At 46.7% G+C, this 25,000-nt stretch overlaps 2 protein-coding genes across 3 annotated transcripts in view; one reads left to right on the plus strand and one right to left on the minus strand.

The window, feature by feature from the left end:
* The window catches only part of gckr (glucokinase (hexokinase 4) regulator), a 37,499-nt gene extending 14,554 nt beyond the window's left edge, over positions 1-22,945 (minus strand). The window contains exons 1-12 of the mRNA XM_064927038.1: positions 22,562-22,945; positions 22,293-22,442; positions 21,932-22,000; positions 16,038-16,106; positions 15,882-15,955; positions 10,766-10,832; positions 10,207-10,260; positions 10,008-10,102; positions 9,675-9,777; positions 4,347-4,461; positions 1,203-1,331; positions 792-868 (exon numbers count right to left, since the gene is read on the minus strand). Of these exons, the coding sequence (XP_064783110.1) occupies positions 792-868; positions 1,203-1,331; positions 4,347-4,461; positions 9,675-9,777; positions 10,008-10,102; positions 10,207-10,260; positions 10,766-10,832; positions 15,882-15,955; positions 16,038-16,106; positions 21,932-22,000; positions 22,293-22,442; positions 22,562-22,609 (1,050 nt within the window). The 5' untranslated portion in view covers positions 22,610-22,945. The remainder of the gene's footprint in view (positions 1-791; positions 869-1,202; positions 1,332-4,346; positions 4,462-9,674; positions 9,778-10,007; positions 10,103-10,206; positions 10,261-10,765; positions 10,833-15,881; positions 15,956-16,037; positions 16,107-21,931; positions 22,001-22,292; positions 22,443-22,561) is intronic.
* Positions 22,946-23,496: 551 nt separating this feature from the next.
* The window catches only part of LOC135507440 (fibronectin type III domain-containing protein 4-like), a 24,836-nt gene continuing 23,332 nt past the window's right edge, over positions 23,497-25,000 (plus strand). The window contains exons 1-3 of one of the 2 annotated variants that reach the window (XM_064926981.1): positions 23,497-23,633; positions 23,882-23,994; positions 24,097-24,274. In XM_064926981.1, the coding sequence (XP_064783053.1) occupies positions 24,196-24,274 (79 nt within the window). In that variant the 5' untranslated portion in view covers positions 23,497-23,633; positions 23,882-23,994; positions 24,097-24,195. The other variant, XM_064926982.1, reaches the window with a different exon arrangement.

The following is a 25,000-nucleotide window of genomic DNA, read 5'->3' on the forward strand; positions in this document are numbered from 1 at the left end:
AACAGTACCAGTGATATCACCAACAGTAGTTCTGTACCAGTGATGTCACCAACAGTAGTTCTGTACCAGTGATGTCACCAACAGTAGTACCGTACCAGTGATATCACCAACAGTAGCTCTGTAACAGTGATATCACCAACAGTAGTTCTGTACCAGTGATGTCACCAACAGTAGTTCTGTACCAGTGATATCACCAACAGTAGTTCTGTAACAGTGATATCACCAACAGTAGTTCTGTAACAGTGATGTCACCAACAGTAGTACTATACCAGTGATATCACCAACAGTAGTTCTGTACCAGTGATGTCACCAACAGTAGTTCTGTAACAGTGATATCACCAACAGTAGTTCTGTAACAGTGATGTCACCAACAGTAGTTCTGTACCAGTGATATCACCAACAGTAGTTCTGTACCAGTGATGTCACCAACAGTAGTTCTGTACCAGTGATGTCACCAACAGTAGTTCTGTACCAGTGATGTCACCAACAGTAGTACTGTACCATTGATGTCACCAACAGTAGTTCTGTACCAGTGATGTCACCAACAGTAGTTCTGTAACAGTGATATCACCAACAGTAGTTCTGTAACAGTGATGTCACCAACAGTAGTTCTGTACCAGTGATGTCACTAACAGTAGTTCTGTACCAGTGATGTCACCAACAGTAGCTCTATACCAGTGATGCCACTAACAGTAGTTCTGTACCAGTGATGCCACTAACAGTAGTTCTGTACCAGTGATGTCACTAACAGTAGTTCTGTACCAGTGATGTCATAAATAGTAGTACTGTACCAGTGATGTGAGGTCACCAACTATGTTGTCCATGTCCTGGTATCCTCCACTGATGAAGCCTCGGATGTCCTCATAGTCTGACACACACACACACACACACATGTCACACACACACACACACACACACACACACACACACACACACACACACACACACACACACACACACACACTCAGTAACTGGGTATTTACCAATCACTAACACACATCCAATGTACTGTCTATGGTTTGGTCTGTATGTCACCAACAGTCCACTATCTCCTCTCCCTGTCCTCAAACACACTCACCTGCTCTGAATGTCGGGATACCCTGTCCTCAAATACACTCACCTGCTCTGAATGTCGGGATACCCTGTCCTCAAACACACTCACCTGCTCCGAATGTCGGGATGATGTCCTCAAACACACTCACCTGTTCTGTACCAGGATACCCTGTCCTCAAACACACTCACCTGCTCCGAATGTCGGGATACCCTGTCCTCAAACACACTCACCTGTTCTGTATGTCGGGATACCCTGTCCTCAAACACACTCACCTGCTCTGTAATGTCGGGATACCCTGTCCTCAAAAACAGTCACCTGCTCTGAATGTCGGGATACCCTGTCCTCAAACACACTCACCTGTTCTGAATGTCGGGATACCCTGTCCTCAAACACACTCACCTGCTCTGAATGTCGGGATACCCTGTCCCAAAAACAGTCACCTGCTCTGAATGTCAGGATACCCTGTCCTCAAACACAGTCACTGCTACCAATGTCGATACCCTGTCCTCAAACACACTCACCTGCTCTGAATGTCTGGGATACCCTGTCCTCAAACACACTCACCTGCTCCGAATGTCTGGATACACCAGTGATGAGTCCCACTAAACCGAGAGTTCTGGACCAGGTAACACACACGTCCACCACAGTAGTTCTGTACCAGCTGAAACACACTCACCAGTGACACACACACACACACACACCAGTGATGTCACAAACATAGTGTTTTTAACCAGTTGTTGGTCTGATGTCTGTCTGAAGTTCTGTACCAGTCCTGTCACTAACAGTGTTGCTATCTGGTCACTGTGACTGTCAGGTGACACTAGTAGTCTCTCATATCCAGTCATCATGTCCAGGAGAGCTCTGTAGAACACAAACACACAGATGACAAACACACACAGATATACACTCAGATACACACTCATGATACAACAGATACACACACAGATATACACATATACAAACACAGATACACAGACAGACAAACACAGACAGACAAACACACAGATACACACAGATACACACACAGATATGCACATATACAAACACAGATACACAGACAGACAAACACAGACAGACAAACACACACAGATACACACAGAAACACACACATACAGTATACACAGATAGAAACACACACACACATACACACACAAACATACACAACCAGACAGACAAACACACACAGATACACACACAGATACACACACAGATACACATACAGATACACAGACAGACAAACACACACAGATACACACACAGATACACAGACAGATACACACAGAGATACACAGATACAGATACACACACAGACAGACACACAGACAGACACACAGATACACACACAGATACACACGCAGATACACACACAGATACACATACAGATACACAGACAGACAAACACACACAGATACACACACAGATACACAGATACAGATACACACACAGACAGACACACAGACAGACACACAGATCACACACAGATACACACACAGATACACATACAGATACACAGACAGACAAACACACACAGATACACACACAGATACACAGACAGATACACACACAATACACAGATACAGATACACACACAGACAGACACACAGATACAGTATACACAGATAGAAACACACACACACATACACACTCACAAACATACACAACCAGGACAAACACACACAGATACACACAAATACACACACAGATACACACACAGATACACAGACAGATACACACAGAGATCACAGATACAGATACACACACAGACAGACACACAGATAAACACACACAGATACACACGCAGATCACACAAACAGACACACAGACAGACACACAGATAAACACACACAGATACCTCAAATACACAGATACACACACGGCTGAAACACAGTTTATGGATGTATTTCTGTGTCCTCAAACACACTCACCTTTGTGTGTTTGCAGGTGTGAATGTGTGGGATACCCTGTCCTCAAACACACTCACCTGCTCTGAATGTGTGGGATACCCTGTCCTCAAACACACTCACCTGCTGTGTGTGTGTTTTGCAGGTGTGAGGGATGTGTGTGTGTGTGTGTGTTTGCAGGTGTGAGGGATGTGTGTGTGTGTGAGTTTGCAAACAGGGATGCCTGTGTGTGAATGTTTGGGATATGTGTGTCCTCAAACACACTGTGTTTGCACCTGCTCTGAATGTCGGGATAGGGATGTGTGTCCTGTGTTTGCAAACACATGTGTGTGTGTGTGTGTTTCTGAATGTGTGTGTGGGATACCCTGTCCTGTGTTTGCAAACACAGTCACCTGTGTGTGAATGTGAGGGATACCCTGTCCTCAAACACATGTCACCTGCTGTGAATGTGTGTGATGTGTGTGTCCTCAAAGGGATGTGTGTGTGTGTGTGTTTGAATGTCGGGATGTGTGTGTGTGAGGGATGTGTGTGTGTGTGTGTTTGCAGGTGTGAGGGATGCTGTGTGTGTGTGTGTTTGCCTGTGACACACTCACCTGTGTGTTTGTGGGTGTACCCTGTCCTCAAACACACTTTGCACCTGCTGTGTGTGTGTGTGTGTGTGTTTGCAGGTGTGAGGGATGTCGGGTGTGTGTGTTTGCAGTCCTCAAACATGTGTGTGTGTGTGTTGTTTGCACTCAGGGATGCTCCGAATGTGTGGATGTGTGTGTTTGCAGGTCAAACACATGTGTGTGTGTGTGTGTTTGCAGGTGTGAGGATGTGTGTGTGTGTGTTTGCAGGTGTGAATGTCGGGTGTGTGTGTGTGTTTGCATAGGATGTGTGTCCTGTGTGTTTTTGCAGGTGTGACATGTGTGTGTGTCTGTGTTTGCATGTGAGGATACCCTGTCCTCAAACACACTCACCTGCTGTGTTGCAGGTGTGATACCCTGTCCTGTTTGCAGGTGTGAGGGATGTCACCTGTGTGTGTGGATACCCTGCAGGTGTCAAGGATGTGTGTGTGTGTGTGTTTGCAGGTGAATGTGTGGGATGTGAGGGTGTCAAACACACTCACCTGTGTCTGTTTGCATGTCGGGATACCCTGTCCTGTTTTTGCAGGTGTGACATGTGTGTGTGTGTCAGGTGAATGTGTGGGATGTGTGTGTCCTCAAAAACACCCACCTGTGTGTGTTTGCAGGTGTCGGGATACCCTGTGTGTGTTTGCAAAAACATGTGTGTGCTGTGTGTGTGTGTTGCTGAATGTGTGTGGATACCCTGTGTTTGCAAAAACATGTCACCTGTCTGTGTGTGTTTGCAGGTGTGAGGGATGTCCTCTGTGTGTGAGTGAAAAACCTCACGTGTGACGTGTGTGTTGGCGAAGGCAGCTGTGTGTGCGGCTGCCAGGATGGTCTCCAGTAGGATCTTGGTGGCACTGCCCCCCTTCATTCTGGAGGAACCACTGATGGCCTCTGGCTACAACACACAGAGGTTAAGAGGTTAGGGGTTAAGAGGTCAGACGTCCGTTGTCTTTCGTTCAGAAAGCAGGATGGTCGTCCGCTGATCTGTCTGATGACTCCCATTCATGGGATTCAAGTAGTCTGGCTAACAAATGGTGTTACGTGTCACATAACTAATGTTCTGCAGGAAAGAACACACCTGAAAACATTTCAATCTCCTCCCTTCCTGTTCATCATCAACTACTCTTCTCCTCGCCAATCAATGGCTGTAAATACACTGTATACTCACACTATGCAGTTCCTGTTATCTCCTCCCTCCACCACCCCTGTCTCCTCCCTCCACCACACCTGTCTCCTCCCTCCACCACACCTGTCTCCTCCCTCCACCACACCTGTCTCCTCCCTCCACCACCCCTGTCTCCTCCCTCCACCACCCCTGTCTCCTCCCTCCACCACCCCTGTCTCCTCCCTCCATCACCCCTGTCTCCTCCCTCCACCACCCCTGTCTCCTCCCTCCACCACCCCTGTCTCCTCCCTCCACCACCCCTGTCTCCTCCCTCCACCACCCCTGTCTCCTCCCTCCACCACACCTGTCTCCTCCCTCCACCACACCTGTCTCCTCCCTCCACCACCCCTGTCTCCTCCCAAACCACCACTGTCTCCTCCCTCCACCACCCCTGTCTCCTCCCTCCACCACACCTGTCTCCTCCCTCCACCACACCTGTCTCCTCCCTCCACCACCCCTGTCTCCTCCCTCCACCACACCTGTCTCCTCCCTCCACCACACCTGTCTCCTCCCTCCACCACCCCTGTCTCCTCCCTCCACCACCCCTGTCTCCTCCCATCACCCCTGTCTCCTCCCTTCACCACCCCTGTCTCCTCCCTCCACCACCCCTGTCTCCTCCCTCCACCACCCCTGTCTCCTCCCTCCACCACCCCTGTCTCCTCCCCTCCACCACACCTGTCTCCTCCCTCCACCACACCTGTCTCCTCCCACCACCCCTGTCTCCTCCCTCCACCACCCCTGATCCTCCCTCCACCACCCCTGTCTCCTCCCTCCACACACCTGTCTCCTCCCTCCACCACACAGTCTCCTCCCTCCACCACCCCTGTCTCCTCCCTCCACACACCTGTCTCCTCCCTCCACCACACCTGTCTCCTCCCTCCACCACCCCTGTCTCCACACCCAGATCCACCACCCCTGTCTCCTCCCTCCACCACCCCTGTCTCCTCCCTCCACTCCAGTCTCCTCCCTCCACCACCCCTGTCTCCTCCCACCACCCCTGTCTCCTCCCTCCACCACCCCTGATCCACCCACCACCCCTGTCTCCTCCCTCCACCACACCTGTCTCCTCCCTCCACCACACCTGATCCTCCCTCCACAGTCTCCACCCACCACCCCTGTCTCCTCCCACCACCCCTGTCTCCTCCCTCCACCACCCGACCTGCCTCCACCACCCCTGTCTCCTCCCTCCACCACCCCAGTCTCCTCCCTCCATCACCCATGTCTCCTCCCTCCACCACAGATCCCTCCACACACCCCTGTCTCCTCCCTCCACCACCCATGTCTCCTCCCTCCACCACACCTGTCTCCTCCCTCCACCACCCCTGTCTCCTCCCTCCACCACCCCTGTCTCCTCACCCACCACCCCTGTCTCCTCCCTCCATCACCCCTGTCCCCTGCCTCCACCACCCCTGTTTCCTCCTTCCACACCTGTCTCCTCCCTCCACCACACCTGTCTCCTCCCTCCACCACACCTGTCTACTCCCTCCACCACCCCTGTCTCCTCCCTCCCACCACACCTGTCTCCTCCCTCCACCACACCTGTCTCCTCCCTCCACCACACCTGTCTCCTCCCTCCACCACCCCTGTCTCCTCCCTCCACCACCCCTGTTTCCTCCCTCCACCACCCGTTTCCTGCCTCCACCACCCCTGTCTCCTCCCTCCACCACCCCTGTCTCCTCCCTCCATCACCCATGTCTCCTCCCTCCACCACACCTGTCTCCTCCCTCCACCACACCTGTCTACTCCCTCCACCACCCCTGTCTCCTCCCTCCACCACCCCTGTCTCCTCCCTCCACCACACCTGTCTCCTCCCTCCACCACACCTGTCTCCTCCCTCCACCACCCCTGTCTCCTCCCTCCACCACCCCTGTCTCCTCCCTCCACCACCCCTGTCTCCTCCCTCCACCACCCCTGTCTCCTCCCTCCACCACACCTGTCTCCTCCCTCCACCACACCTGTCTCCTCCCTCCACCACCCCTGTCTCCTCCCTCCACCACCCCTGTCTCCTCCCTCCACCACCCCTGTCTCCTCCCTCCACCACCCGTTTCCTGCCTCCACCACCCCTGTCTCCTCCCTCCACCACCCCTGTCTCCTCCCTCCATCACCCATGTCTCCTCCCTCCACCACACCTGTCTCCTCCCTCCACCACCCCTGTCCCTCCCTCCACCACCCATGTCTCCTCCCTCCACCACACCTGTCTCCTCCCTCCACCACCCCTGTCTCCTCCCTCCACCACCCCTGTCTCCTCACCCACCACCCCTGTCTCCTCCCTCCATCACCCCTGTCCCCTGCCTCCACCACCCCTTTTCCTCCTTCCACACCTGTCTCCTCCCTCCACCAATGTCTCCTCCCTCCACCACACCTGTCTAATCCCTCCACCACCCCTGTCTCCTCCCTCCACCACACCTGTCTCCTCCCTCCACCACACCTGTCTCCTCCCTCCACCACACCTGTCTCCTCCCTCCACCACCCCTGTCTCCTCCCTCCACCACCCCTGTTTCCTCCCTCCACCACCCGTTTCCTGCCTCCACCACCCCTGTCTCCTCCCTCCACCACCCCTGTCTCCTCCCTCCATCACCCATGTCTCCTCCCTCCACCACACCTGTCTCCTCCCTCCACCACACCTGTCTACTCCCTCCACCACCCCTGTCTCCTCCCTCCACCACCCCTGTCTCCTCCCTCCACCACACCTAACTCCTCCCTCCACCACACCTGTCTCCTCCCTCCACCACACCTGTCTCCTCCCTCCACCACCCCTGTCTCCTCCCTCCACCACCCCTGTCTCCTCCCTCCATCACCCCTGTCTCCTCCCTCCACCACCCCTGTCTCCTCCCTCCACCACCCCCTGTCTCCTCCCTCCACCACCCCTGTCTCCTCCCTCCACCACCCCTGTCTCCTCCCTCCACCACACCTGTCTCCTCCCTCCACCACCCCTGTCTCCTCCCTCCACCACACCCGTCTCCTCCCTCCACCACCCCTGTCTCCTCCCTCCACCACCCCTGTCTCCTCCCTCCACCACACCTGTCTCCTCCCTCCACCACACCTGTCTCCTCCCTCCACCACCCCTGTCTCCTCCCTCCACCACCCCTGTCTCCTCCCTCCACCACCCCTGTCTCCTCCCTCCACCACCCGTTTCCTGCCTCCACCACCCCTGTCTCCTCCCTCCACCACCCCTGTCTCCTCCCTCCATCACCCATGTCTCCTCCCTCCACCACACCTGTCTCCTCCTTCCACCACCCCTGTCTCCTCCCTCCACCACCCATGTCTCCTCCCTCCACCACACCTGTCTCCTCCCTCCACCACCCCTGTCTCCTCCCTCCACCACCCCTGTCTCCTCACCCACCACCCCTGTCTCCTCCCTCCATCACCCCTGTCCCCTGCCTCCACCACCCCTGTTTCCTCCTTCCACACCTGTCTCCTCCCTCCACCACACCTGTCTCCTCCCTCCACCACACCTGTCTACTCCCTCCACCACCCCTGTCTCCTCCCTCCACCACACCTGTCTCCTCCACCACCACACCTGTCTCCTCCCTCCACCACACCTGTCTCCTCCCTCCACCACCCCTGTCTCCTCCCTCCACCACCCCTGTTTCCTCCCTCCACCACCCGTTTCCTGCCTCCACCACCCCTGTCTCCTCCCTCCACCACCCCTGTCTCCTCCCCTCCATCACCCATGTCTCCTCCCTCCACCACACCTGTCTCCTCCCTCCATCACCCCTGTCCCCTGCCTCCACCACCCCTGTTTCCTCCTTCCACAACCTGTCTCTTCCCTCCACCACCCCTGTCTCCTCCCTTCTCATCTGCCCTTCTCCCTGTTTTTCCAGGGTCCTTAAGGGGGATTAACTCTGTTCCAAGAAGCAGATACCACCAGGACTCCCACTCCAATACTCCAATACTCTTCATGTCCCCCCTCCGATCTGCAATGAGCAAGCAACATTCCTCCGGAACCATCAAGATCCTTCAACCATCCGGAACCATCAAGGTCCTTCAACCATCCGGAACCATCAAGATCCTTCAACCATCCGGAACCATCAAGATCCTTCAACCATCCGGAACCATCAAGATCCTTCAACCATCCGGAACCATCAAGATTCTTCAACCATCCGGAACCATCAAGATCCTTCAACCATCCGGAACCATCAAGGTCCTTCAACCATCCGGAACCATCAAGGTCCTTCAACCATCCGGAACCATCAAGATCCTTCAACCATCCGGAACCATCAAGGTCCTTCAACCATCCGGAACCATCAAGGTCCTTCAACCATCCGGAACCATCAAGATCCTTCAACCATCCGGAACCATCAAGATCCTTCAACCATCCGGAACCATCAAGGTCCTTCAACCATCCGGAACCATCAAGTTTCTTCAACCATCCGGAACCATCAAGATCCTTCAACCATCCGGAACCATCAAGATCCTTCAACCATCCGGAACCATCAAGATCCTTCAACCATCCGGAACCATCAAGGTCCTTCAACCATCCGGAACCATCAAGATCCTTCAGTCGTCCAGAGTCTTCCTCTCAATCCTGCGACATCATCTCTGACAAAGTCTACCAAGCTGCTCTCATTCTACAACCACCTAACAATCATCAAACTTCATTCCAAGCTTGAACCAACGTCTGCCTGACGTTTTTTCTGCATTCATACCTTGTAACCTTTTCCTGCATGAAACCATCTCAAAAGTATATATGTTGAATGTGTCGTCGGTACCGAGTGAGTATGCTGTCATCTCATTGGAGAATTTGACCAACAACAATACATCTGTAGCTCATATTGACGTTTCAGTCCTGAGGAAGTCTTAAAATCTAGCTAAGGAGTTTTGTAGTTGTAGGATCAGTATCTAGCTGTCTATGACCTTCTCCCGTAGGCCAAATGTTACAAAGTAGCGAGCCACAGTGCCAACTGTCAAAGTCAGCTACTGGTCCTGGCAACACGTGTTACCCCAACTGCTGGGTTGATGATGAATGCCCTTTGACCTCTCTGCTCCTCCATCCTCTGGACCACTTCCCTGAAAGTCAGACTGTAGCCTGGCATGGTCTCCTCCCTAATAAAAACACACATGCACGCACGCACGCACACACACACACACACACACACACACACACACACACACACACACACACACACACACACACACACACACACACACACACACACACACACACACACAAAAACGCATAAAATCTGAGTATAAAATCAGTATTGCCACATATGCTCCTCCCTTCTCAAACACACATACATGTATGTGGGCACACAAAGCAAAGACGCCCTGACCTGGCCTGTGTGACGGGGTTGAATCCCACCAGTACAGGAGTGTAGATGTCAGGGTGTTTCAGACAAAAGTCCAGCTGTCCTGCTACAAATGGAGCCTAGAGGGCACACTCACACACACAAGAGTGACACAATGAAGCAGTTGATTGGACAACCGTTGGTGACTGGATCTCTTGATTGGACAGTTGGCAGAGTAACTTACTGACAGGCCACAGGAAATGCCGATGAACAGGACACGCCTCTTTCCTTCACATAGCTGAGCAGAGAGAGATGGGGGTGGAGCCGGAGCAGAGAGAGAGAGAGATGGGGGTGGAGCCGGAGCAGAGAGAGAGAGATGGGGGTGGAGCCGGAGCAGAGAGAGAGAGAGAGAGATGGGGGTGGAGCCGGAGCAGAGAGAGAGAGAGAGATGGGGGTGGAGCCGGAGCAGAGAGAGAGAGATGGGGGTGGAGCCGGAGCAGAGAGAGAGAGAGAGATGGGGGTGGAGCCGGAGCAGAGAGAGAGAGAGAGATGGGGGTGGAGCCGGAGCAGAGAGAGAGAGAGAGAGAGAGATGGGGGTGGAGCCGGAGCAGAGAGAGAGAGAGAGAGAGAGATGGGGGTGGAGCCGGAGCAGAGAGAGAGAGAGAGAGAAGGGGGTGGAGCCGGTGCAGAGAGAGAGAGAAATGGGGGGGGGGGAAACCTAGATATGAAATTAATTTAATTTGCGTGAATTTAAACATTATCCCCATTTTAGACCACACCCTCCGCCATCCCTGACCCCTGACCTTCTCCAGTGTGAGCATGCCTAGTTCGGGGTCATCCTCTGATGCCTCCTGGGATGTGAGCAGGGCTCTACAGAAACACAGAGAGAACAAACACGACATTAAACACATCAATTAAACACAACATTAAACACACAACATAAACACAGAACATTAAATATAACATTAAATACACAACATTAAACACTCAACATTAAACACACAACATTAAATATAACATTAAATACACAACATTAAACACACAACATTAAATATAACATTAAATATACAACATTAAACACAGCATTAAACTCAACATTAAACACAGAACATTAAACACATACAGTGCCTTGTGAAAGTATTCGGCCCCTTTGAACTTTGCGACCTTTTGCCACATTTCAGGCTTCAAACATAAAGATATAAAACTGTATTTTTTTGTGAAGAATCAACAACAAGTGGGACACAATCATGAAGTGGAACGACATTTATTGGATATTTCAAACTTTTTTAACAAATCAAAAACTGAAAAATTGGGCGTGCAAAATTATTCAGCCCCTTTACTTTCACTGCAGCAAACTCTCTCCAGAAGTTCAGTGAGGATCTCTGAATGATCCAATGTTGACCTAAATGACTAATGATGATAAATAGAGCTCCGGGCAGCCGAGCGGAAATGGAGGAAAACTCACCTCACTGCGGACCTGGCATCCTTTCACTCCCTCCTCTCTACATTTTCCTCCTCTGTCTCTGCTGCTAAAGCCACTTTCTACCACTCTAAATTCCAAGCATCTGCCTCTAACCCTAGGAAGCTCTTTGCCACCTTCTCCTCCCTCCTGAATCCTCCTCCCCCTCCCCCCCCTCCTCCCTCTCTGCAGATGACTTCGTCAACCATTTTGAAAAGAAGGTCGACGACATCCGATCCTCGTTTGCTAAGTCAAACGACACCGCTGGTTCTGCTCACACTGCCCTACCCTGTGCTCTGACCTCTTTCTCCCTCTCTCTCCAGATGAAATCTCGCTTCTTGTGACGGCCGGCCGCCCAACAACCTGCCCGCTTGACCCTATCCCCTCCTCTCTTCTCCAGACCATTTCCGGAGACCTTCTCCCTTACCTCACCTCGCTCATCAACTCATCCCTGACCGCTGGCTACGTCCCTTCCGTCTTCAAGAGAGCGAGAGTTGCACCCCTTCTGAAAAAACCTACACTCGATCCCTCCGATGTCAACAACTACAGACCAGTATCCCTTCTTTCTTTTCTCTCCAAAACTCTTGAACGTGCCGTCCTTGGCCAGCTCTCCCGCTATCTCTCTCAGAATGACCTTCTTGATCCAAATCAGTCAGGTTTCAAGACTAGTCATTCAACTGAGACTGCTCTTCTCTGTATCACGGAGGCGCTCCGCACTGCTAAAGCTAACTCTCTCTCCTCTGCTCTCATCCTTCTAGACCTATCGGCTGCCTTCGATACTGTGAACCATCAGATCCTCCTCTCCACCCTCTCCGAGTTGGGCATCTCCGGCGCGGCCCACGCTTGGATTGCGTCCTACCTGACAGGTCGCTCCTACCAGGTGGCGTGGCGAGAATCTGTCTCCTCGCCACGCTCTCTCACCACTGGTGTCCCCCAGGGCTCTGTTCTAGGCCCTCTCCTATTCTCGCTATACACCAAGTCACTTGGCTCTGTCATAACCTCACATGGTCTCTCCTATCATTGCTATGCAGACGACACACAATTAATCTTCTCCTTTCCCCTTCTGATGACCAGGTGGCGAATCGCATCTCTGCATGTCTGGCAGACATATCAGTGTGGATGACGGATCACCACCTCAAGCTGAACCTCGGCAAGACGGAGCTGCTCTTCCTCCCGGGGAAGGACTGCCCGTTCCATGATCTCGCCATCACGGTTGACAACTCCATTGTGTCCTCCTCCCAGAGCGCTAAGAACCTTGGCGTGATCCTGGACAACACCCTGTCGTTCTCAACCAACATCATGGCGGTGGCCCGTTCCTGTAGGTTCATGCTCTACAACATCCGCAGAGTACGACCCTGCCTCACACAGGAACGGCGCAGGTCCTAATCCAGGCACTTGTCATCTCCCGTCTGGATTACTGCAACTCGCTGTTGGCTGGGCTCCCTGCCCGTGCCATTAAACCCCTACAACTCATCCAGAACGCCGCAGCCCGTCTGGTGTTCAACCTTCCCAAGTTCTCTCACGTCACCCCGCTCCTCCGCTCTCTCCACTGGCTTCCAGTTGAAGCTCGCATCCGCTACAAGACCATGGTGCTTGCCTACGGAGCTGTGAGGGGAACGGCACCGCAGTACCTCCAGGCTCTGATCAGGCCCTACACCCAAGCAAGGGCACTGCGTTCATCCACCTCTGGCCTGCTCGCCTCCCTACCATTGAGGAAGTACAGTTCCCGCTCAGCCCAGTCAAAACTGTTCGCTGCTCTGGCCCCCCAATGGTGGAACAAACTCCCTCACGACGCCAGGACAGCGGAGTCAATCACCACCTTCCGGAGACACCTGAAACCCCACCTCTTCAAGGAATACCTAGGATAGGATAAGTAATCCTTCTCACCCCCCCCCCCCCTTAATGATTTAGATGCACTATTGTAAAGTGGCTGTTCCACTGGATGTCAGAAGGTGAATTCACCAATTTGTAAGTCGCTCTGGATAAGAGCGTCTGCTAAATGACGTAAATGTAATGTAAATGATAAATACAACCCACCTGGGTGTAATCAAGTCTCCGTATAAATGCACCTGCACTGTGATAGTCTCAGAGGTCCGTTAAAAGCGAAGAGAGCATCATGAAGAACAAGGAACACACCAGGCAGGTCCTAGATACTGTTGTGAAGAAGTTTAAAGCCGGATTTGGATACAAAAAGTTTCCCAAGCTTTAAACATCCCAAGGAGCACAGTGCAAGCGATAATATTGAAATGGAAGGAGTATCAGACCACTGCAAATCTACCAAGACCTGGCCGTCCCTCTAAACTTTCAGCTCATACAAGGAGAAGACTGATCAGAGATGCAGCCAAGAGGCCCATGATCACTCTGGATGAACTGCAGAGATCTACAGCTGAGGTGGGAGACTTTGTCCATAGGACAACAATCAGTCGTATATTGCACAAATCTGGCCTTTAACGGAAGAGTGGCAAGAAGAAAGCCATTTCTTAAAGATATCCATATAAAGTGTCGTTTAAAGTTTGCCACAAGCCACCTGGGAGACACACCAAACATGTGGAAGAAGGTGCTCTGGTCAGATGAAACCAAAATTCAACTTTTTGGCAACAATGCAAAACGTTATGTTTGGCGTAAAAGCAACACAGCTCATCACCCTGAACACATCATACCCACTGTCAAACATGGTGGTGGCAGCATCATGGTTTGGCCCTGCTTTTCTTCAGCAGGGACAGGGAAGATGGTTAAAATTGATGGGAAGATAGATGGAGCCAAATACAGGACCATTCTGGAAGAACACCTGATGGAGTCTGCAAAAGACCTGAGACTGGGACGGAGATTTGTCTTCCAACAAGACAATGATCCAAAACATAAAGCAAAATCTACAATGGAATGGTTCAAAAATAAACATATCCAGGTGTTAGAATGGCCAAGTCAAAGTCCAGACCTGAATCCAGTCGAGAATCTGTGGAAAGAACTGAAAACTGCTGTTCACAAATGCTCTCCATCCAACCTCACTGAGCTCAAGCTGTTTTGCAAGGAGGAATGGGAAAAAATGTCAGTCTCTCGATGTGCAAAACTGATAGAGACATACCCCAAACGACTTACAGCTGTAATCGCAGCAAAAGGTGGCGCTACATAGTATTAACTTAAGGGGGCTGAATAATTTTGCACGCCCAATTTTTCAGTTTTTGATTTGTTAAAAAAGTTTGAAATATCCAATAAATGTCGTTCCACTTCATGATTGTGTCCCACTTGTTGTTGATTCTTCACAAAAAAATACAGTTTTATATCTTTATGTTTGAAGCCTGAAATGTGGCAAAAGGTCGCAAAGTTCAAGGGGGCCGAATACTTTCGCAAGGCACTGTAGACCTGGCCGTGTGGTTCCAGGACAGCAACCTCTCCCTCAACATGATCAAGACAAAGAAGATGATTGTAGACTACAGGAAAAGGAGGACCGAGCAACGCCGCCATTCTCATCGGCGGGGCTGCAGTGGAGCGGGTTGAGAGCTTCAAGTTCCTTGGTGTCCACATCACCAACAAACTAACATGGACCATGCACACCAAGACAGTCGTAAAGAGGGCATGACAAAACCTATTCCCCCTCAGGAGACTGAAAAGATTTGGCGTGGGTCCTCAGATCCTCAAAAGGTTCTATAGCTGCACCATCAAGAGCATCCTGATTGGTTGCATCACTGCATGGTACGGCAACTGCTCGGCCTCCGACCACAAGGCACTACAGAGGGTAGTGCGAACTTCCCAGTACATCACTGAGTCCAAGCTTCCTGCCATCCAGGACCTCTATACCAGGCGGTGTTAGAGGAAGGCCCTAAAAATTGTCAAAGACTCCAGCCACCCGAGTCATAGACTGTCCTCTCTGCTACCGCACGGCAAGCGGTACCGGAGCAACAAGTCAAGGTCCAAGAGGCTTCTAGACAGCTTCTTACCCCCAAGCCATAAGACTCCAAAACATCTAGTCTAATGGCTACCCAGACTATTTGCATTGCCCCCCCCCCCCCCTTTTACACCACTGCTACTCTCTGTTGTTATCATCTATGCATAGTCACTTTAATAACTCTACCTACATACTACCTCAACTAACTGGCGCCCCCGCACACAGACTCTGTACCTGTATGCCCCCTGTATATAGTCTCACTATTGTTATTTTACTGCTGCTCTCAAATTAGTTGTTAGTTTTATCACTTATTCTTATCCATATTTTTTTTTTAAACTGCACTGTTGGTTAGGGTCTCTTATTTAAGTAAGCATCTCACTGTACGGTGACATGCTGTTGTGCATGTGACTAATACAATTTGATTTGATTTGAACAGTAAACAATATTAAACACACAACATGACACAGAACATTAAACACAACAGAACATAGAAAGCTTGCGTGGGCACGCACGTTTTGTGTGTGTGTGTGTGTGTGTGTGTGTGTGTGTGTGTGTGTGTAGTGTCTCACACTCTCACCTGTCTCCCCCAGCAATGATATAAGAGTAAACAGTGTTCTGCTGCCTGTCTCTCAGGGCTCTGTTAAAACATGACTGGAAAAACATCACATCTCATAAAGGTACTGAATATACCAAATTATACAATTATAAAATGATCAAATATAGTAATAATTACCGCCATTAGGAAGGCCAAGCGACCAGAGGTTCCACAACCACTCAACACAACCAGACTATCCTCTGGGTCCTGTTAAACACACGCACACACACACACACACACACACACACACACACACACACACACACACACACACACACACACACACACACACACACACACACACACACACACACACACACACACACACACACACACACACACGATACAAGAACAGAAGCTACAATTCAGAAAATCTCACTGTGTCTATGTGTATAGAATGTGTCTGTATGTGTATAGAATATGTCTGTATGTGTATAGAATGTGTCTGTATGTGTATATAATGTGTCTGTATGTGTATAGAATGTGTCTGTATGTGTATAGCATGTGTCTATGTGTATAGAATGTGTCTATGTGTATAGAATGTGTCTATGTGTATAGAATGTGTCTGTATGTGTATAGAATGTGTCTGTATGTGTATAGAATGTGTCTGTATGTGTATAGAATGTGTCTGTATGTGTATAGAATGTGTCTGTATGTGTATAGAATGTGTCTGTATGTGTATAGAATGTGTCTATGTGTATAGAATGTGTCTATGTGTATAGAATGTGTCTGTATGTGTATAGAATGTGTCTGTATGTGTATAGAATGTGTCTGTATGTGTATAGAATGTGTCTATGTGTATAGAATGTGTCTATGTGTATAGAATGTGTCTATGTGTATAGAATGTGTCTATGTGTATAGAATGTGTCTATGTGTATAGAATGTCTCTGTATGTGTATAGAATGTGTCTGTATGTGTATAGAATGTGTCTGTATGTGTATAGAATGTGTCTATGTGTATAGAATGTGTCTATGTGTATAGAATGTGTCTATGTGTATAGAATGTGTCTGTATGTGTATAGAATGTGTCTATGTGTATAGAATGTGTCTATGTGTATAGAATGTGTCTATGTGTATAGAATGTGTCTATGTGTATAGAATGTGTCTATGTGTATAGAATGTCTCTGTATGTGTATAGAATGTGTCTGTATGTGTATAGAATGTGTCTGTATGTGTATAGAATGTGTCTATGTGTATAGAATGTGTCTATGTGTATAGAATGTGTCTATGTGTATAGAATGTGTCTGTATGTGTATAGAATGTGTCTGTATGTGTATAGAATGTGTCTGTATGTGTATAGAATGTGTCTGTATGTGTATAGAATGTGTCTATGTGTATAGAATGTGTCTATGTGTATAGAATGTGTCTGTATGTGTATAGAATGTGTCTGTATGTGTATAGAAAGTGTCTGTATGTGTATAGAATGTGTCTATGTGTATAGAATGTGTCTATGTGTATAGAATGTGTCTGTATGTGTATAGAATGTATCTGTATGTGTATAGAATGTGTCTGTATGTGTATAGAATGTATCTCTATGTGTATAGAATGTGTCTGTATGTGTATAGAATGTGTCTGTATGTGTATAGAATGTGTCTATGTGTATAGAATGTGTCTGTATGTGTATAGAATGTGTCTGTATGTGTATAGAATGTGTCTGTATGTGTATAGAATGTGTCTGTAAGTGTATAGAATGTGTCTGTATGTGTATAGAATGTGTCTGTATGTGTATTGAATGTGTCTGTATGTGTATAGAATGTGTCTGTATGTGTATAGAATGTGTCTGTATGTGTATAGAATGTGTCTATGTGTATAGAATGTGTCTGTGTATAGAATGTGTCTGTATGTGTCTGTGTCTGTATGTGTATAGAATGTGTCTGTATGTGTATAGAATGTGTCTATGTGTATAGAATGTGTCTGTATGTGTATAGAATGTGTCTGTATGTGTATAGAATGTGTCTGTATGTGTATAGAATGTGTCTGTGTATGTGTAGAATGTGTCTGTATGTGTATAGAATGTGTCTGTATGTGTATAGAATGTGTCTGTATGTGTATAGAATGTGTCTGTATGTGTATAGAATGTGTCTATGTGTATAGAATGTGTCTATGTGTATAGAATGTGTCTGTATGTGTATAGAATGTGTCTGTATGTGTATAGAATGTGTCTGTATGTGTATAGAATGTGTCTGTATGTGTATAGAATGTGTCTGTATGTGTATAGAATGTGTCTGTATGTGTATAGAATGTGTCTGTATGTGTATAGAATGTGTCTGTATGTGTATAGAATGTGTCTGTATGTGTATAGAATGTGTCTGTATGTGTATAGAATGTGTCTGTATGTGTATAGAATGTGTCTGTATGTGTATAGAATGTGTCTATGTGTATAGAATGTGTCTATGTGTATAGAATGTGTCTATGTGTATAGAATGTGTCTGTATGTGTATAGAATGTGTCTGTATGTGTATAGAATGTGTCTGTATGTGTATAGAATGTATAGAATGTGTCTATGTGTATAGAATGTGTCTATGTGTATAGAATGTGTCTATGTGTATAGAATGTGTCTGTATGTGTATAGAATGTGTCTGTATGTGTATAGAATGTGTCTGTATGTGTATAGAATGTGTCTATGTGTATAGAATGTGTCTATGTGTATAGAATGTGTCTATGTGTATAGAATGTGTCTGTATGTGTATAGAATGTGTCTATGTGTATAGAATGTGTCTATGTGTATAGAATGTGTATATGTGTATAGAATGTGTCTATGTGTATAGAATGTGTCTATGTGTATAGAATGTGTCTGTATGTGTATAGAATGTGTCTGTATGTGTATAGAATGTGTCTGTATGTGTATAGAATGTGTCTGTATGTGTATAGAATGTGTCTGTGTATGTGTATAGAATGTGTCTATGTGTATAGAATGTGTCTGTATGTGTATAGAATGTGTCTGTATGTGTATAGAATGTGTCTGTATGTGTATAGAATGTGTCTGTATGTGTATAGAATGTGTCTATGTGTATAGAATGTGTCTATGTGTATAGAATGTGTCTATAGTGTATAGAATGTGTCTATGTGTATGTGTATAGAATGTGTCTGTATGTGTATAGAATGTGTCTGTATGTGTATAGAATGTGTCTGTATGTGTATAGAATGTGTCTGTATGTGTATAGAATGTGTCTGTATGTGTATGTCTGTACGTGTATAGAATGTGTCTGTATGTGTATAGAATGTGTCTGTATGTGTATAGAATGTGTCTGTATGTGTATAGAATGTGTCTGTATGTGTATAGAATGTGTCTGTATGTGTATAGAATGTATCTGTATGTGTATAGAATGTGTCTGTATGTGTATAGAATGTATCTCTATGTGTATAGAATGTGTCTGTATGTGTATAGAATGTGTCTGTATGTGTATAGAATGTGTCTATGTGTATAGAATGTGTCTGTATGTGTATAGAATGTGTCTGTATGTGTATAGAATGTGTCTGTATGTGTATAGAATGTGTCTGTAAGTGTATAGAATGTGTCTGTATGTGTATAGAATGTGTCTGTATGTGTATTGAATGTGTCTGTATGTGTATAGAATGTGTCTGTATGTGTATAGAATGTGTCTGTATGTGTATAGAATGTGTCTATGTGTATAGAATGTGTCTGTATGTGTATAGACTGTATCTGTATGTGTATAGAATGTGTCTGTATGTGTATAGAATGTGTCTATGTGTATAGAATGTGTCTGTATGTGTCTGTATGTGTATAGAATGTGTCTGTATGTGTATAGAATGTGTCTATGTGTATAGAATGTGTCTGTATGTGTATAGAATGTGTCTGTATGTGTATAGAATGTGTCTGTATGTTTATAGAATGTGTCTGTATGTGTCTGTATGTGTATAGAATGTGTCTATGTGTATAGAATGTGTCTGTATGTGTCTGTATGTGTATAGAATGTGTCTGTATGTGTATAGAATGTGTCTATGTGTATAGAATGTGTCTGTATGTGTATAGAATGTGTCTATGTGTATAGAATGTGTCTGTATGTGTATAGAATGTGTCTGTATGTGTATAGAATGTGTCTGTATGTGTATAGAATGTGTCTGTATGTGTATAGAATGTGTCTGTATGTGTATAAAATGTGTCTATGTGTATAGAATGTGTCTGTATGTGTATAGAATGTGTCTGTATGTGCATAGAATGTGTCTGTATGTTTATAGAATGTGTCTGTATGTGTAAAGGATGTGTCTGTATGTGTATAGAATGTGTCTGTATGTGTATAGAATGTGTCTGTATGTGTATAGAATGTGTCTGTATGTGTATAGAATGTGTCTGTATGTGTATAGAATGTGTCTGTATGTGTATAGAATGTGTCTGTATGTGTATAGAATGTGTCTGTATGTGTATAGAATGTGTCTATGTGTATAGAATGTGTCTGCATGTGTATAGAATGTGTCTGTATGTGTATAGAATGTGTCTGTATGTGTATAGAATGTGTCTATGTGTATAGAATGTGTCTGTATGTGTATAGAATGTGTCTGTATGTGTATAGAATGTATCTGTATGTGTATAGAATGTGTCTATGTGTATATAATGTGTTTGTACGTTTATAGAATGTGTCTGTATGTGTATAGAATGTGTCTGTATGTGTATAGAATGTGTCTGTATGTGTATAGAATGTGTCTGTATGTGTATAGAATGTGTCTGTATGTGTATAGAATGTGTCTATGTGTATATAATGTGTCTGTATGTGTATAGAATGTGTCTGTATGTGTATAGAATGTGTCTATGTGTATAGAATGTGTCTGTATGTGTATAGAATGTGTCTGTATGTGTATAGAATGTGTCTGTATGTGTATAGAATGTATCTGTATGTGTATAGAATGTGTCTATATGTATAGAATGTGTTTGTACGTTTATAGAATGTGTCTGTATGTGTATAGAATGTATCTGTATGTGCATAGAATGTGTCTGTATGTGTATAGAATGTATCTGTATGTGTATAGAATGTGTCTGTATGTGTATAGAATGTGTCTGTATGTGTATAGAATGTATCTGTATGTGTATAGAATGTGTTTGTACGTGTATAGAATATGTCTGTATGTGTATAGAATGTATCTGTATGTGTATAGAATGTGTCTGTATGTGTATAGAATGTGTCTATGTGTATAGAATGTGTCTGTATGTGTATAGAATGTGTCTGTATGTGTATAGAATGTGTCTATGTGTATAGCATGTGTCTGTATGTGTATAGAATGTGTCTGTATGTGTATAGAATGTATCTGTATGTGTATAGAATGTGTCTGTATGTGTATAGAATGTGTCTATGTGTATAGAATGTGTTTGTACGTTTATAGAATGTGTCTGTGTGTGTATAGAATGTATCTGTATGTGTATAGAATGTGTCTGTATGTGTATAGAATGTGTCTGTATGTGTATAGAATGTGTCTGTATGTGTATATAATGTGTTTGTACGTTTATAGAATGTGTCTGTATGTGTATAGAATGTATCTGTATGTGCATAGAATGTGTCTGTATGTGTATAGAATGTATCTGTATGTGTATAGAATGTGTCTGTATGTGTATAGAATGTGTCTGTATGTGTATAGAATGTATCTGTATGTGTATAGAATGTGTTTGTACGTGTATAGAATATGTCTGTATGTGTATAGAATGTATCTGTATGTGTATAGAATGTGTCTGTATGTGTATAGAATGTGTCTATGTGTATAGAATGTGTCTGTATGTGTATAGAATGTGTCTGTATGTGTATAGAATGTGTCTATGTGTATAGCATGTGTCTGTATGTGTATAGAATGTGTCTGTATGTGTATAGAATGTATCTGTATGTGTATAGAATGTGTCTGTATGTGTATAGAATGTGTCTATGTGTATAGAATGTGTTTGTACGTTTATAGAATGTGTCTGTGTGTGTATAGAATGTGTCTGTATGTGTATAGAATGTGTCTGTATGTGTATAGAATGTGTCTGTATGTGTATAGAATGTGTTTGTACGTTTATAGAATGTGTCTTTACAGAGAAGAGTGTTTCACCCTGAGAATTTGCTCCACCGTCCTGGCCACCTCCAGCATGGTCAACACTACACTGTCACTGAACAGCCTCTGAAACACACACACACACACACACACACACACACACACACACACACACACACACACACACACACACACACACACACACACACACACACACACACACACACACACACACACAAACCCCTGTCACTGACCAAGAACATTGACTTCTTCCCCAATCCCAAAATGGTGTGATGTGTCTATCAAGGTGAGTGTGTTGCAAAGGTCCAAAAATGTATGTTAAGGGTGGATGACTGTTCTTTCCCAGAGCCTTCATCCTACCTGACCCCTCTCTGACCTCTAACCTCTGACCCCTGACCTGGTAGGTGGTTCCTGTGTCCTTTTGGAACATCTGTGCGTCGCAGGCTGCCAGCAGACGGACAATATGATTGGGCGAGGACTTGTCGATGTCGCGAGTCAGGGGGTTGGACTTCTCCGACACAGGAAACCATGGCTCGTAATCTGGCGACTGACACAGAAGCATCATGGGAGTTGGAGTCCAGACAGAGCGATCTGTGGCTGAAATGGTACCCCTACATTTTAACCAGAGCCCCTTGTGGATAACCATAACACCTCCAGATCTCTTACCTCCCACTTGCACGTGTCGGAGATCTCACTGAAGTCCCTTTTCTCCATTGGTAAAGAACACTGTAGATCAAAAGACGAAGAGTTATTCCAGTGTTTTAAATGTCTGTCAGTCTGTCTCTTTTGTTCTCTCTCTGTCTCTCTCTCTGTCTCTCTCTCTCTCTCTGTCTGTCTGTCTGTCTGTCTGTCTGTCTGTCTGTCTGTCTGTCTGTCTGTCTGTCTGTCTGTCTGTCTGTCTGTCTGTCTGTCTCTCTCTCTCTCTCTCTCTCTGTCTGTCTGTCTGTCTGTCTGTCTGTCTGTCTGTCTGTCTGTCTGTCTGTCTGTCTGTCTCTCTCTGTCTGTCTCTCTCTCTCTGTCTGTCTCTCTCTCCCTCTCTCTCCCTCTCTCTGCTCTCACACACACAGCAACGCTAAACATAAGCCATGGACGAAGTTCTCTCTCAAAGTGACCTTTGAGACATGCAGATATCAAACAGTCCGAGACAAAGTTTATTGCGCTCTCACACACACACACACACACACACACACACACACACACACACACACACACACACACACACACACACACACACACACACACACACACACACACACATACACACACACACACACACACACACACACACACACACACACACACACACACACACACACACACACACACACACACACACACACACACACACACACACACACACACACACACACACACACACACACACACACACACACACACACACACACACACACACACACACACACACACACGTCAATGATTAGTATATTATATTTTTCTCATGTGATCTGACAAAATAGGCCATCCCAAAACCATATAGACATATTTATATGTGGCTCTGGGTCCATCATCCACACGCCTGCTCACTCTCTGCAGAGGAATCAGGTCTGATTCATGAGAGAGAGTGAGAGAGAGAGATTTACTGTTGTGCGTGCAAGATGCAACAAACCGGGCAGTAGATGAAAGAAATATTCGCGTGCCAGGGTGTCTCCTGGGACTCGCGGAAGAACACGCTGTCCGTAGGATGCCCCGGAACCTCTCCTGCTATGCAGGCAAAACGGTAAACTGACAAACCCTGGAGACAGGCGACAAGACATCTCCTCCTCCTCCTCCTCCTCCCTTCCTCTTCTTTATCTCTTTACCTCTCCCCTCCTTTCTGTCTGTGGACTGGTGAACGTGTACAGGCTAGTGGGCGCTGGCCGTAGATGTGAAACGCCCAACGGGAGCAACAGCTGTCTCTGTTTCTCTCCTCCTCTCTCTTCCCACTCCTCTCCTCTTTTCCTTCCATTTACGATCTCTCAAAAATAGCAACAGCTGTTTGAGTCGGCTTAGAAGCAACGTCGCGGACGTGAACATCGTTCACCGTCGGATATCGAGCTGTTTGTCCATCGTGGACCACTGACCAGGATCGATTCATAACCGTGAGTCCTTCAAGTAACTCCCATAACAGTAACGGTTTTTTCCCCTCCAGGAAAACCAATCACACTGACTGTTATTTCTCTTGTCTTTCTTTCTTTAAAAAGATCAACAGCTGTGGGTGAGGGAATTGGTTGCAATGTGATCTACTGGCGAAGGAGGAGGAGAGAGAGAGAGAGAGAGAGAGAGAGAGAGAGAGGGGGAACATGCCTGCTGATGTTGCTGTCTCATTGAGCCTCGCTACCCTCCTGCTGACCACATGGAACACACTGATGGTGACAGCCAGTAAGTCGCTATAGTTAAACAACCCCTGGTGTTGGTAACTGACTGTCTGTGGTACATTCACCTTTCTCAAGGTCTTCACTCTTTGTCATTCTGGTACTGTGTGTGTGTGTGTGTGTGTGTGTGTGTGTGTGTGTGTGTGTGTGTGTGTGTGTGTGTGTGTGTGTGTGTGTGTGTGTGTGTGTGTGTGTGTGTGTGTGTGTTACTTTCTAAATGTAATCTGATTATCCAAACTTGGGTGATCGGATTACTTTCCCCTTAAGAGGAGTTAGAAGAAGACAAGAAAGGATCCATCAATGTAGTTGGTCTGTCATCCTAGTGGTCTCTGATTGGTGGTCATCATTTGGTGTGTCATCCTAGTGGTCTCTGATTGGTGGTCATCATTTGGTGTGTCATCCTAGTGGTCTCTGATTGGTGGTCATCATTTGGTCTGTCATCCTAGTGGTCTCTGATTGGTGGTCATCATTTGGTGTGTCATCCTAGTGGTCTCTGATTGGTGGTCATCATTTGGTCTGTCATCCTAGTGGTCTCTGATTGGTGGTCATCATTTGGTCTGTCATCCTAGTGGTCTCTGATTGGTGGTCATCATTTGGTCTGTCATCCTAGTGGTCTCTGATTGGTGGTCATCATTTGGTCTGTCATCCTAGTAGTCTCTGATTGGTGGTCATCATTTGGTCTGTCATCCTAGTGGTCTTTGATTGGTGGTCATCATTTGGTGTGTCATCCTAG

Source organism: Oncorhynchus masou, chromosome 21, assembly GCF_036934945.1.
Source record: "Oncorhynchus masou masou isolate Uvic2021 chromosome 21, UVic_Omas_1.1, whole genome shotgun sequence".
In the NCBI taxonomy this organism is placed as follows: domain Eukaryota; kingdom Metazoa; phylum Chordata; class Actinopteri; order Salmoniformes; family Salmonidae; genus Oncorhynchus; species Oncorhynchus masou.